The sequence below is a fragment of the Chamaea fasciata genome, unplaced genomic scaffold (assembly GCF_029207755.1).
Source record: "Chamaea fasciata isolate MVZ Bird 193981 ecotype frontalis unplaced genomic scaffold, bChaFas1.0.hap1 SCAF_46, whole genome shotgun sequence".
In the NCBI taxonomy this organism is placed as follows: domain Eukaryota; kingdom Metazoa; phylum Chordata; class Aves; order Passeriformes; family Sylviidae; genus Chamaea; species Chamaea fasciata.
Genome location: NW_027094131.1, coordinates 451954 through 465243, shown reverse-complemented (window position 1 = coordinate 465243; position 13290 = coordinate 451954). Strand labels below are relative to the sequence as shown.

General features: G+C 67.8%; 3 protein-coding genes across 3 annotated transcripts; 2 read left to right on the top strand and 1 right to left on the bottom strand.

The window, feature by feature from the left end:
* Window positions 1-701: 701 nt before the first annotated feature.
* TRIR (telomerase RNA component interacting RNase) lies at window positions 702-1992 on the bottom strand. Its single transcript, XM_066207732.1, has 3 exons — window positions 1684-1992; window positions 1355-1432; window positions 702-1017 (listed from the first exon to the last, which is right to left on the bottom strand). The coding sequence occupies exons 1-3, from the start codon at window positions 1951-1953 to the stop codon at window positions 910-912; spliced, it is 456 nt and encodes a 151-aa protein (XP_066063829.1). The 5' UTR covers window positions 1954-1992; the 3' UTR covers window positions 702-909.
* A 217-nt stretch (window positions 1993-2209) lies between these two features.
* Window positions 2210-6579, top strand: GET3 (guided entry of tail-anchored proteins factor 3, ATPase). The gene is made up of 7 exons (XM_066207721.1): window positions 2210-2379; window positions 3133-3280; window positions 3624-3772; window positions 3879-4029; window positions 4451-4558; window positions 5582-5779; window positions 6197-6579. The coding sequence occupies exons 1-7, from the start codon at window positions 2216-2218 to the stop codon at window positions 6326-6328; spliced, it is 1050 nt and encodes a 349-aa protein (XP_066063818.1). The 5' UTR covers window positions 2210-2215; the 3' UTR covers window positions 6329-6579.
* Window positions 6580-8401: 1822 nt separating this feature from the next.
* BEST2 (bestrophin 2) lies at window positions 8402-12624 on the top strand. The gene is made up of 9 exons (XM_066207708.1): window positions 8402-8553; window positions 8990-9084; window positions 9326-9559; window positions 9997-10151; window positions 10431-10508; window positions 10842-10994; window positions 11070-11150; window positions 11645-11796; window positions 12389-12624. The coding sequence occupies exons 1-9, from the start codon at window positions 8402-8404 to the stop codon at window positions 12567-12569; spliced, it is 1281 nt and encodes a 426-aa protein (XP_066063805.1). The 3' UTR covers window positions 12570-12624.
* Window positions 12625-13290: the final 666 nt, after the last annotated feature.

The window sequence follows — 13290 nt, the reverse complement described above, 5'->3', positions numbered from 1 at the left end:
CTGGGGGAACTGGGATGAACTGGGGGGGGCTCTGGGGGAACTGGGATGAACTGTGGGTGGCTCTAGGGGAACTGGGATGAACTGGGATAAACTGGGGGGATTGTGGGAGGAACTGGGATGAACTGGGGGGGTTCAGGGCGCCCCCCCCCACGGGCACACACCACAGGTGTCCCCCCCAAACTTTATTTACCTGAAAATCCCCCAAAACCAGTGAAACCTCAGGACTGGGGGGGGACCAAAAAAAGGTTTTTTGGGGCTGGGGGGACACAGGTGACACCAGGGGGGACACTCGGGGCTCCTCCCTCCCCAGAGCCCCCCCAGACCCCCCAAAAACTACTCGGCACCTCCGAAACCTCTGAGCTCTTTAATGCTGCTGCGCCCCCCCCCCAAATCCCCCAAAACCCCCCAAAACGCGGCTCGGGGGGCCGGGTCGGGGAGGGGGCGTGGCCATAGAAAAGGGGCGGGGCCGGTGCCCCCCAACCCTTCAATAGGTATTTACAGGGGGGGCGGGGCGGGACCCCCCATCCGTCCCGGGGGGTTTTGGGGGGGCCGGGACTCCCCCGGGGATTTTTTGGGGGGGGGTCCCCACCTGGAAACGCGTTTTTGGGGAAGGGGCGTGGCCACATTCGGGGGAGGGCGGGGCCGGACCCCCTCGGCAGGGGGGATTTTGGGGGGGCGGGGTCAGCGTTCTCTCATTGATATTTTTGGGGGGCGGGCGGGGTCAGGTCCCCCCCCCCAGGCCGATATCTTGGGGGGGGCGTTATTTCATCAGGTAATTTTTGGGGGGTGAGGCCCCACCCACCAGGTGTTTTCAGGTGAGGGCGGGGCCGTTTCTGCCCGGTGTTTTGGGGGGCTCCGGGCCGGGTTTTGGGGCTCCCCCCGCGGGATTTTTTTGGGGGGGGGCCGGCGCTATTTGACCAGCGGTCTCGTCTTGTCGTCGTCGCTGCACTGGTGAGCTTTGTACTTCTGCACCTCCGCCAGGTACTTGGCCCAGGCGTCGCCTTTACTCGTCAGCACCTGCCCCGAAACCCCCCAAAGACACCCCAAAATATCGGGGGGGGGGGGGTCAGAACAACCGGGGACCCCCGTCCTGATCCCCAAAGCCCTCCCCGGGTCTACCTCGACCCCAGATTTCCCCTCCCAGAACCCCCAGTGTCCCCACCTGACCCCAAATTTCCCACCCCGGACCCCAAATCCCCTCCCGGACCCCAAATTCCCTTCAGGACCCCAAAATTTGCCCCTCCAATCCCTCACCCCGACCCCAAATCTCCCCACCTGGGTCCCCCAAAGTCCCTCCAGGACCCCAAATCCCCCACCCCGACCCCAAATCCCGTCCCGGTGCCCCCGGCGTCACCTCCTCGTCCGTTCTCTGTTTCTTGGCCACCACTCCGGTTTTCAGCGCCAGCTTGTTCCCGCCCCGCCGCCGCCCCACCTGGGGAAGGGACACACCTGCCCCGTTACCGGAGCGCCGCGCGGAGCTCCGACCCGCCCCCGGGACGGGGCCTGAGAGCGGCTCCGCGGGGAGAGAACCGGGGACAGAACCGGGGACAGCGCGGAGACACCGGGAGCTCCAGGCACGGCCCCGGGAGCACCGGGACACCGGGACACCGGGAGCGGCCCCGCTCCCCCCTCACGCGTTCAGGAGCGCAGCCGGGAGGAGCCCGCGGGCCGCCGCGTCCTTACGAAGCTGAGCGCGCCGCCGCCGCTCCTCTTGGCGCCGTCGGCCCCGCGCTGCGGGCCCAGCCCGGTGCCGCCGCCGCCGCCGCCGGACGCCTCCGCGGCCGCCGCCGCCGCCTCGCGCTCCCGCTGCTGCTGCTCCTCCGCCTCCATCTTGCGCTTGAAGAGCTCCAGGAAGCTGCCGTCGTTGGCGAACACGTTGACGCCGCCGCCCGGGCCCGGCGGGGGCGGCGAAGGCGCCTCCGGGGCCTCCCGGTCCTCGCCGCGCGCCGCCATCTTGTCCGCCGCCGCCGCCGCCGCCCGGCGCCGCCCGATGACGTCAGCGCGACCGCCGCCGCCGCGGCGTCTTCCAGTGACGTCACCGCGATGCCCCCGCCGGCGGAGCGGCGTTGCCCGGCAACGCGCGGGGGGCTCCCGGCGCTCCGCCCCGCCCCCCCGGCGGTGATCGACGGGTAACACTACCAATGGGAAGCGGAGGAAAGGAGGGCGCGGCGTTGCGGCGGCCAATCAGCGCGCGGCGGGCGGCGGCGCGGGGAAGATGGCGGCGGCGGGCGGCGGGTGGGCGGCCGAGGGCCCCGAGGAGTTCGAGGACGCGCCCGACGTGGAGCCGCTGGAGCCGACGCTGGCGAACATCATCGAGCAGCGCAGCCTCAAGTGGATCTTCGTGGGCGGCAAGGGCGGCGTGGGCAAGACCACGTGCAGGTGGGGACGCACCTGGGGGGACACACCTGGGGGGACACGGACACCTGGGGACACACACACACACACCCCCCTGGGGGGACACACGCAACTGAGGGGACACACACACACTTGGGGGGACACACGGTCACCTGGGGGGTGACACCTCCCTGTCCCTTTGATCGTGTCCGGCTGGCCCCAGCTCTGGGGGGAACCCACAGCAGCCCCCCTGAGCCCCCCAGGCTCCCCAGTTCCTCCCTGAGCCCCCCAGATCCCCCTGAGCTCCCCGAGATCCGCCCAGGACCCCCCCAAACCCCCCAGCACCTCCCAAATCCCCCCCAGATCCCCCTCAGGAACCCCCTGAGACCCACCTAGAACCTCCAGATCCCACTCAAGGTCCCCCAGATCCCCCCAGACCCCCGCACGTCTCCCCCAGATCCCCTGAGACCCACCTGGGACCCCCCCAGGACCTCTCAAAGCCCCCCTGAGGCCCCCTGATCCCCCTCAAAGTCCCCCAGATCCCCCCAGGACCCCCCAAAACTCCCCCCAGATCCCTCCTGAGCCCCCCAGATCCCCCCAGGACCCCCCTGAGCCCCCCAAATCCCCCCTGAGACCCACCTGGAACCCCCCCACGACCCCCCAGAATTCCCCAAATCCCCTCCAGATGCCCCCTGAGTCCCCCAGATCCCCCGAAATCCCACCCAGACCCCCGCAAATCCCCCCCAAGACCCTCCAGGGCCCCCCCGAGCCCCCCCCTGACGCCCCCGGTCCCCCCAGCTGCAGCCTGGCCGTGCAGCTGTCCCGAGTGAGGGAGAGCGTGCTCATCATCTCCACCGACCCCGCTCACAACATCTCGGACGCCTTTGACCAGAAATTCTCCAAGGTGCCCACCAAGGTCACGGGCTACGACAACCTCTTCGCCATGGTGGGTCTGGGGGGGGGTTTGGGGGAGACCTGGGGGGTCCTAGGGAGTCCTGGAGGGTCTGGGGGGAGTTTTGGGAGGTTCTGAGGCGTTTGGGGGGGACTTGGAGGGTCTGGGGGGGACTTGAGGGTCTTTGGGGGGGGTCCTGGAGGGTCATGGGGGGTGTTTTGGGGAGTCATGGAGGGTCTGGGGGTATCCTGGAGGGTCTAGAGGGGCGTTTTGGGGTGGCCTGGGGGGGATTTTGGGGGGTCCCAGGAGTGTCCTGGAGGGTCCCGGGGGGCTCTAGGCAGTTTGGGTGGGTGTTGGGGGGTCCCGGGGGGTCCATGTCCCGGCTGTCCCCCCCCAGGAGATCGACCCCAGCCTGGGCGTGGCCGAGCTGCCCGACGAGTTCTTCGAGGAGGACAACGTGCTCAGCATGGGCAAGAAGATGATGCAGGAGGCCATGAGCGCCTTCCCCGGCATCGACGAGGCCATGAGCTACGCCGAGGTCATGAGGTGGGGACGGGGGGCTCGGGGGGTGGGCAGGGGGCTCTGGGGGGCTCTGGCTGTGGTGGGGGGGCTCAGGGGCTCAGCCCCGCGCTGACCCCCCCCGGCCCCCCAGGCTGGTGAAGGGGATGAATTTCTCGGTGGTGGTCTTCGACACGGCGCCCACCGGGCACACGCTGCGCCTGCTCAACTTCCCCACCATCGTGGAGAGGGGCCTGGGCCGCCTGATGCAGATCAAAAACCAGATCAGCCCCTTCATCTCGCAGGTGGGGGGGCTCGGGGGGGCAGAATTGGGGCTGGGGGGGCTCTGGGAGGGGATAACCGGGGCTGGGGGGCTCCAGGGGGTCTCACAGCCCTGTCCCCCCAGATGTGTAATGTGCTGGGCCTAGGGGATGTGAACGCCGACCAGCTCTGGGGCTGTCTGGGGGGCTCTGGGGTGTGTCTGGGGGGCTCTGGAGGGCTCTGGGGGGTGTCAGGGGGGCTCAGGGGAGCTCTGGGGGTCTCTGAGGGGCTCAGGGGTCTCACACCCGTGTGTCCCCCGCAGATGTGTAACATGCTGGGCCTGGGGGACATGAACGCCGACCAGCTCTGGGGCTGTCAGGGGGCTCTGGGGGGGCTCAGGGGTCTCAGGGGGGTGTCAGGGGGTCTCTGGGGGGCTCAGGGGTCTCACACCTGTGTCCCCCCCAGATGTGTAACATGCTGGGCCTGGGGGACATGAACGCCGACCAACTGGCCTCCAAGCTGGAGGAGACACTGCCCGTGATCCGCTCGGTCAGCGAGCAGTTCAAGGACCCGGTGAGCCATGGGGAACGGGGGACTGGGGGGGACTGGGAGGGAATGGAGGAGCTGAGGAGGACTGGGGGGGCTTGGGGGATTGGGGGGGACTGGGAGGAATGGGAATGGGGGCCTGGGGGCGGTTGGAGGGATTGGGGGGACTGGGAGGGAATGGGGGACTGGGGGGGACTGGGAAAGAATGGAGGAACTGGGGGGGAATGGGGGGCTTGGGGGGACTGAGAGACTGGGAGGGGACTGGGAGGGAGTGGGGGACTCGCGGGGACTGAGGGGGGGAGCGGGAGGGACTGGGGGCACTGGGAGGGACTGGATGGGACTGGGGGCTGGGAGGGAGTGGGGACGGGGACAGGGACAGGTCTGGGCCAGTCTGTGCACATTCCTGAGAGGGATAAAGCCCGGGGGACAGGGTTGGGGACAGGGACCCCTCGGGGCAGGGATGACCATGGGGACAGGGACAGGGACAGTGATCGAGATGGGGACAGGGAGAAAGGACAACGCTGTCCGAGGGCACGGCTGGGGACAGGGAGCCCTCGGTGGGCACCTGGCGGGTGGCACGTGTGTCCTGTGTCCTTGTCCCCAACGTCCTCTGCTGTGTCCGAGGAGCAGACGACGTTCATCTGCGTGTGCATGGCCGAGTTCCTGTCCCTGTGTCACTGTGTCTGGGTGTCCCCATGGCCTTGCCATGTCCCCAATGTGTCCCCAACGTGTCCCCAACGTGTCCCCCGTCCCCAGGAGCAGACAACGTTAATCTGCGTGTGCATTGCCGAGTTCCTGTCGCCGTGTCACTGTCCCCAGTGTGTCCCCAATGTGTCCCCAGTGTCCCCAACGTGTCCCCAACGTGTCCCCAATGTCCCTAATGTGTCCCCCCCGTCCCCAGGAGCAAACGACGTTCATCTGCGTGTGCATCGCTGAGTTCCTGTCACTGTGTCACTGTGTCACTGTGTGTGGGTGTCCCCATGGCCCTGCCATGTCCCCAATGTGTCCCCAATGCGTCCCCAATGTCCCTTTCGTGTCCCCCGTCCCCAGGAGCAGACGACGTTCATCTGCGTGTGCATCGCCGAGTTCCTGTCGCTGTACGAGACGGAGCGGCTGATCCAGGAGCTGGCCAAGTGCCGCATCGACACCCACAACATCGTGGTCAACCAGCTCGTGTTCCCCGACCCGCTGCGGCCCTGCCGCATGTGCGAGGCCCGGCACAAGATACAGGCCAAGTACCTGGACCAGGTAACGCTCACCTGGGCCCCGGGGGGTGGGTTTGGGGGACGGGTAATGCTCACCTGGGGTGTGGGGAGGGGTTTCAGGAGGTTAGGGGGGCAGGTAACACTCACCTGGGGGGGTTTGGGGGGCAGGGAACGCTCACCTGGGCCCCGAGGGGCAGGATGTGGGGCAGGGAATGCTCACCTGGGGGGTTAGGAGGGGATTAAGCAAGTACCTGGACCGGGTAACGCTCACCTGGGCTCTAGGGGGGGATTTGGGACAGGGAACGCTCACCTGGGCTCTGGGGAGGGGTTTTGGGGTGCTCAGGGGGGTGTCTGGGGGTCTCAGGTGATCCGGGGGAGTTTTGGGGGTCTCAGGTGATCCGGGGGGGTTTTGGGGCGCTCGGGGGGGTGTCTGGGGGTCCCAAACCCTGCCCCCCCGCAGATGGAGGACCTGTACGAGGATTTCCACATCGTGAAGCTGCCGCTGCTGCCCCACGAGGTGCGGGGGGGGGACAAGGTCAACACCTTCAGCTCCCTCCTGCTGGACCCCTACCAGCCCCCCAGCCCCAAATAACCCCCCCCCCCAAAAAAATAACCCCGCCGGACCTCAGCATTGCCCCCCGCCCCCCGGGGGTCCATCCCAGCGCCCCCCGACCCCAAAAACCCCCCCAAGGAGGGGCGGGGGGGAGCACAGCCCCTATTTATCCCCCCCGCCCCCGGGGGGCTGAGGGCGCCGCCCCCCCCCGCTGTCACCCCGATTTTGGGGGGAGGGGGCAGCGGTGGGACTCCCCCGGGGTGGGGGGGGGGGTCGTGTAAATAATAAATTTGAGAAACAAAAAACATTCGGGGGGTGTGGATTTTGGGGGGTCCGGATGAATTTTGAGGGGGTGTGGATGGATTTTGGGGGGTCCGGATGGATTTGGGGGGGTCCGGATGGATTTGGGGGGTCCGGATGGATTTTGGGGGGTCCGGATGGATTTTGGGGGGGTGTGGATGGATTTGGGGGGTCCGGATGGATTTGGGGGGGTCCGGATGGATTTTGGGGTGGTCCGGATGGATTTGGGGGGGTCCGGATGGATTTGGGGGGGGTTCGGATGGATTTTGGGGTGGTCCGGATGGATTTGGGGGGGGTTCGGATGGATTTGGGGGGGTCCGGATGGATTTTGGGGCGGTGACGTCAGCGCTGCTGGCCCCGGGCCCGGGGGACGCGGGGGACCCTCATTAACACCGGATTAAGGGCGGGGGCCGCGGGGGGGCGTCCCGGGGGGGTTGAGGGGTCCCGGGGGGGTTTGGGGGTCCCGGGAGGGGCGGTGTTGTTTTGGGGGGGTCCCCGCGGCCGCCACCCCCCCAGTGTCCCCCCTGCCCGCGCTGTCCCCGCGCCCCGCTGGGATCTGTCCCCGGAGCTGGCCCGAGGCCACCGGGGTGGGGACAGAGCCGCGGGGGGGGCAAAACAACCCCCCGACCCTAAAACAACCCCCCCGACCCCAAAATATACTCCCTGTCCCCAAAACAACCCCCCCGACCCCAAAACAACCCCCCTGTCCCCTAAATAACCCTCCTGTCCCAAAAACGTCCCCCCCGTCCCCAAACCCCCCCATGCCCGGGGCGGGGGGCTCGGACCAGCCGGACCGGCGCGGTCACTCCCGGTGTCACCTCCCCCGCGACTCCCCCCCCGGTGTCACCTCAGGGACCCCCCCGGGGCTGGCCCGGCCCCGCCCATGTCCCTCCAGTGTCACCTCCCCCGTGTCCCCCTCCCCTCAGTGTCACCTCCCCCGTGTCCCCCGTGTCCCCCGTGTCCCCCTCCCCTCAGTGTCACCTCCCCCGTGTCCCCCGTGTCCCCCCCCTCAGTGTCACCTCCCCCGTGTCCCCCGTGTCCCCCTCCCCTCAGTGTCACCTCCCCCGTGTCCCCCGTGTCCCCCTCCCCTCAGTGTCACCTCCCCCGTGTCCCCCGTGTCCCCCCCGGTCCGGCCCCGCCGCGATTTAAGGCCCGTCCCGGGGCGGGGCCCGCAGAGCGCGCGGGCGGCGGGGACAGCGCGACAGGTGAGGGGACACAGGGGACAGCGCGGGGGTGGCACTGCCGGGGGGGGTACACGGGGGTGCCGGGGGATCCCCGGGTGTCGGTTTGGGGTCCCCAGGGGTGGTTTGGGGTCCCCACGGTGCCCCCTGGGTGCGGGGGGTCCCCGCGGTGTCCCCGCCGTGTCCCCACCGCCCCCCAGGTGTCCCCGCAGAGCCTTTTCCCGTCCCCCCAGGAGCCGCGGCTGTCCCCCTGCGCTCCCCGGGTGTCCCCCGGTGTCCCGCAGGTGTTCCCGGTGTCCCCGCGGCGTCCCCCGGTGTCCCCCGTGCCCCGCAGGTGTCCCCCGGTGTCCCGCAGGTGTTCCCGATGTCCCCGCGGTGTCCCACAGCTGTCGCCGGTGCCCCGCAGGTGTCCCCCGGTGTCCCGCAGGTGTTCCCGGTGTCCCCGCGGTGTCCCACAGCTGTCCCTCAGCTGTCCCCCGCTGTGGCCGCTGTCCCACAGCTGTCCCCTGTGCCCCGCAGCTGTCCCCGTGGTGTCCCCGCGGTGTCCCCGGTAACCCGCAGCTGTCCCCCGCTGTCCCACAGCTGTCCCCGCGGTGTTCCGCAGCTGTCCCCCGCTGTGGCCGCCGTCGCCATGACTGTCACCTACACGTCGCGCGTGGCCACCGCGCGGTTCGGGGGCTTCTCGCAGCTGCTGCTGCTGTGGCGCGGGAGCATCTACAAACTGCTGTACCGAGAGCTGCTCCTCTTCCTCACCGCCTACCTGGGCCTCAGCCTCGCCTACAGGTGCGGGGACACGCGGGGACAGCGCGGGGACATGGGGGGGACACGGCAGGACGTGGGGGACATGGGGGAACATCTCGGGGACATGGGGGGACATGGCAGGGGCATGGAGGGACGTGAGGGGACATCGCGGGGACATGGAGGGACATCAAGAGGACATGGGGGGACATGGGGGGACATGGGCAGGACACGGGGGGGACATGGGGGGACATGGCAGGTGCACAAGGGGACACGGAGGGACACGGGGGACACGAGGGGGACACGGCAGGACATCGGGGGACATGGGGAGACATTGGGGGGACACAGCAGGGACACGGGGAGACATGAGGGGGACATGGGAGGACATGGAGGGACACGGGGAGACACGAGGGGGACATGGCGGGGCCACGGGGCGGTGACGGGGACACCGGGAGGTGACAGGGACACTGTCCCCCGCCAGGTTCCTGCTGTCCGAGTCTCAGCGCCGCCTCTTCGAGAAGCTGGTGCTGTACTGCGACAAGTCGGCCAACCTGATCCCCGTGTCCTTCGTGCTCGGTGAGACCCCGGGACCCTCCCGAGTCCCCCAGCCCTCCCCGGTGTCCCCACAGAGCCACCAACCTGATCCCCGTGTCCTCGATGCCCGGTGAGACCCCCGGGACCCCCAAACCGGCCCCAAACACCCCCCGGGACCCCCGGGCTGCCCCCACAACCTCCCGTTCCCACCAGGGCTCTTCGGTGCTCCCTCCCAGTGTCCCCATTGTCCCCATTGTCCCCGGTGTCCCCAATGTCCCCGCAGGGTTCTATGTGGCGCTGGTCCTGGAGCGCTGGTGGGGTCAGTTCCGGACGGTGCCGGCCCCGGACGGGCTGATGGTGGCCGTGGCCGGCAGTGTCCACGGCGCGGACGCGCGGGGCCGGCTGCTGCGCCGGACGCTGCTGCGCTACGGGAGCCTGGCAGCGCTGCTGGTGCTGCGGGCGGTCAGCACGCCCGTCTACAAGCGCTTCCCCACCACTGACCACCTGGTGCAGGCCGGTAAGTGACCGCTGAGTGACCGCTGACTGCCACCGACCACCTGGTGACTGACCACTGACCACCAAATCCTCACCACTGACCGCTTGGTGCAGGCTGGTGAGTGACCACTGGGTGACCACGGGGTGACCACTGACCACCACTGACTGCCACTGACCACTACTGACCGCCTGGTGACTGACCATTGACCACCACTGACCGCCTGGTGACTGACCACTGACCACCAAATCCCCACCACTGACCACCTGGTGCAGGCCGGTGAGCGACACCCTGTGTCCGAGGGTGACACCCTGTGTCTGAAGGTGACAACCCGGCCCCGGGGGTGACATCCCAGGTTTAGGGGGGACACCCTGGCCCGGGGGTGACACCGGGGGTCCGGAGGTGACACTGGGAGTTTGGGGGTGACACCGGGGGTCCGGAGGTGACCCCGTCCCTCGCAGGGTTCCTGACGCGGGAGGAGCGGCGCCGCCTGGACGCGCTGCGCTCGCCCTACAACAAGTTCTGGGTGCCCTGCGCCTGGTTCGGGGCGCTGGCGGGGCAGGCCCGGAGAGAGGGACGGGTCCGCGACGACTGCGCCCTGAAACTGCTCATGGAGGTACCTGGACACCCACGGAACGCCCACGGGACACCCGGGACCCCCACGGGACACCCTGAGAGAACCTGAGACCCCCCGGGACCCCCCCGGGACCCCTGAACTGCCCCTGAGGCCCCCTAAACCTTCCCCAAAACCCCCTGAGACCCCCTGAACCCCCCCGGGACCCCCCGGGAACACCTGAGCCCCCCTGAGCCCCCCCGGGACACCCTGAGTCCCCCTGAACCCCCCCCTGAGCCCCCCGGGACACCTGAGCCCCCCTGAGCCCCCCCGGCCCCCCAGGAGCTGAACCGGTTCCGGGCCCACTGCAGCCTCTTGTTCCACTACGACTGGATCAGCGTCCCGCTGGTGTACACACAGGTGAGGACACCTGGGACAGGTGAGGGACACCTGGGGACACCTGGGGACGGGGGGGCACCTGGGACACCTGGGGGGACACCTTGGAGGACACCTGGACAAGGCTGGGGGGACCCCTGGAGGGGGTGAGGGGCCACCTGTGGACACCTGGACAGGGCTGAGGGGACACCTGGGGGGGACGTGGGGGTGTGAGGTGACACCTGGGAGCACCTGGACAGGGCTGAGGGGACACCCGGGGGGGGTGAGGTGAGGATAGGGACACACGGGGGGGACAGGTGACACCGGGGGGGGACAGGTGACACCGGAGGACCGCCGGCCCCAGCGCTGTCCCCGCAGGTGGTGACCATCGCCGTGTACACCTTCTTCCTCACCTGCCTGATCGGGCGGCAGTTCCTGGACCCCGCCCAGGGCTACGCGGGCCACGAGCTGGACCTGGGCGTGCCCGTGTTCACCTTGCTGCAGTTCTTCTTCTACGTGGGCTGGCTCAAGGTGGGCTGGGGACACCTGGGGGGGGACAGGGACACCTGCGGGCCAGGTGACAGCGGGTGGTGGCCCCGCCCGCAGGTGGCCGAGCAGCTCATTAACCCCTTCGGGGAGGACGACGACGACTTCGAGACCAACACCCTCATCGACCGCAACTTCCAGGTGTGTGTGGGGACAGCCCCAGGTGTGTGTGGGGACACCAGGTGTGTGTGTGGGGACACCAGGTGTGTGGGGGGGACTCTAGGTGTGTGCAGGGTTACTCCAGGTGTGCACAGGTTACCCAGGTGTCACCTGTCCCCCACGTGTCCATGCAGGGTTATCCCAGGTGTACAGGGGGCTCTGCCCAGGTGTTCGGGGTCACCGCCCAGCTGTCACCTGTCCGGCAGGTGTCCATGCTGGGTTATCCCAGGTGTACACAGGTTATCCCAGCGGTACAGGTGGGAACCCCAGGCGTGCACAGGTCACCGCCCAGGTGTCACCTGTCCTCAGGTGTCCATGCAGGGTTATCCCAGGTGTACAGGGGATCTCTGCCCAGGTGTGCACAGGTTACCCCAGGTGTACAGGGGGCTCTGCCCAGGTGTGCACAGGTCACCCCGGTGTACAGGGGCGGCTCTGCCCAGGTGTGCACAGGTGCCCCAGGTGTCACCTGTCCGCAGGTGTCCATGCTGGCCGTGGACGAGCTGTACGGGGAGGTGCCGGCGCTGCAGCGGGACCGCTACTGGGACGCCGCCAGTCCCCGCGCGCCCTACACGGCGGCGGCCGCGCCCCCGCGCCGCCCCGCCTTCCGCGGCTCCGCCTTCGACGTCACGTGAGCGGGGACCCCCAAAACATCCCGGGACACCCCCAAAAAAATATCCCGGGAACCCCCCCAAAAAATCCCGGGAATCCTCCCCCAAAACATCCCGGGACAGCCCCAAAAATCCCAGGAATCCTCCCCAGGATCCCCCAAAATCCCGGGACCCCCACCCAAAGATCCTCCCAAACCTTCTCAGTCTCCCCCCGAGGGTTTTTTGGGGTGACCCCGGGGGTTGGGAGGTTCCTGGGGTTACCCTGGGAAGGTTTTTGGGGTGACCCTGGCAGGGTTTTGGGGTTTTTTTTTTGGGTGACCCTGGGAGGGTTTTTGGGCTTTTTTGGGGTGACCCCGGGGGTTGGGGTCACCCAGTTTTTGGGGGGGTTTGGGGTGACCCTGGCAGGGTTTTGGGGTTTTTTTTTGGGTGACCCTGGGAGGGTTTTTGGGCTTTTTTGGGGTGACCCCGGGGGTTGGGGTCACCCGGTTTTTGGGGGGGTTTGGGGTGACCCTGGCAGGGTTTTGGGGTTGTTTTGGGGTGACCCTGGCAGGGTTTTTAGGATTGTTTGTTTGTTTGTTTGTTTGTTTTGGGGTGACCCCCGCGCTCCCGCAGCCTGGCCAAGGAGGAGATGCAGTTCCAGCCGCTGGAGGAACTCGGGGACCCCCTTGGGGACCCCCTTGGGGACCCCCAGCCCGGGCCCCGCCGCACGAGCAGCTCCGAGGAGCCCCCCCCGGGGGACGGGGACCCCCAGGAGCGGTGGCCGCTGCACCCCCACGCCGAGCCCCCCGTCTGAGGGCGCCCCCAAAAATACCCCAACCTGCCCCCCAATAAACGCCCGAGGGGGAAATTCCGCCGGGAAATCGTCGAATTGGGGAGGCGGGACCCCAAAAACCCGGGCGGGGATGAGGGAGGGGGTTTAGCCGGGGAAGGAAATCCCAAAAAAAACCAAACCGAAAAAAAAAAAAACCAAACCAAAAAAAGGGGTGGAGGGGGGGAGGAGAGGCCGGGCAGAGCCCGAAATCCCAAAAATCCCAAAATCCCGCATCCGAAATTCCAAACCCGAAATCCCCCACCAAAAATCCCACCCCTGAAATCTCACACCCGAAATCCCAGCTCCAAAAATCCCTCATTCGAAATCTCGCACCCAAAATCCCGCATCCGAAATCTCACACCCGAAATCCCACCTCTGGAATTCCACCTGTGGAATTCCGCATCCAAAACTCCGCGTTTGCGCCTCCGGAACTCCCCACCCTCGAAAGCCCGAGACCCAAATTTCCAGCCCCCAAATCCCACCTCCCAAATCCCCGCCCTCATCTCTGCCCCGCCGCCCCTCACGCCCCCACCGCCGTCATTTTTAGGGTCGTTTTAAGGAAACACAAACCCAAAACCCCCCAAAAAACCCCCAATAAACCCCAAATCACAGCGAATCTTTAATGAGCTCAACCAGCTGCGCACGGGAGAGGGGTCCATAGGGCGTGGAAAGGGTCAGACCCCCTTTTAACACCCCAAGAAAA

Bases quoted from the DNA above. Each gene is read 5' to 3' on its own strand.
- TRIR (XM_066207732.1), bottom strand. From the start codon at position 1,953: ATGGCGGCGCGCGGCGAGGACCGGGAGGCCCCGGAGGCGCCTTCGCCG. The intron at 1,433-1,683 runs GTAAGGACGCGG...TCCCTTCCCCAG, and splicing joins GCGGCGGCGCGCTCAGCTTC to GTGGGGCGGCGGCGGGGCGG. The intron at 1,018-1,354 runs GTGACGCCGGGG...GTTTCGGGGCAG, and splicing joins AACAGAGAACGGACGAGGAG to GTGCTGACGAGTAAAGGCGA.
- GET3 (XM_066207721.1), top strand. From the start codon at position 2,216: ATGGCGGCGGCGGGCGGCGGGTGGGCGGCCGAGGGCCCCGAGGAGTTC. The intron at 4,030-4,450 runs GTGGGGGGGCTC...TGTCCCCCCCAG, and splicing joins TCAGCCCCTTCATCTCGCAG to ATGTGTAACATGCTGGGCCT. The intron at 4,559-5,581 runs GTGAGCCATGGG...CCCCGTCCCCAG, and splicing joins GCGAGCAGTTCAAGGACCCG to GAGCAGACGACGTTCATCTG.
- BEST2 (XM_066207708.1), top strand. From the start codon at position 8,402: ATGACTGTCACCTACACGTCGCGCGTGGCCACCGCGCGGTTCGGGGGC. The intron at 9,085-9,325 runs GTGAGACCCCGG...ATGTCCCCGCAG, and splicing joins CCCCGTGTCCTTCGTGCTCG to GGTTCTATGTGGCGCTGGTC. The intron at 10,509-10,841 runs GTGAGGACACCT...CTGTCCCCGCAG, and splicing joins TCCCGCTGGTGTACACACAG to GTGGTGACCATCGCCGTGTA.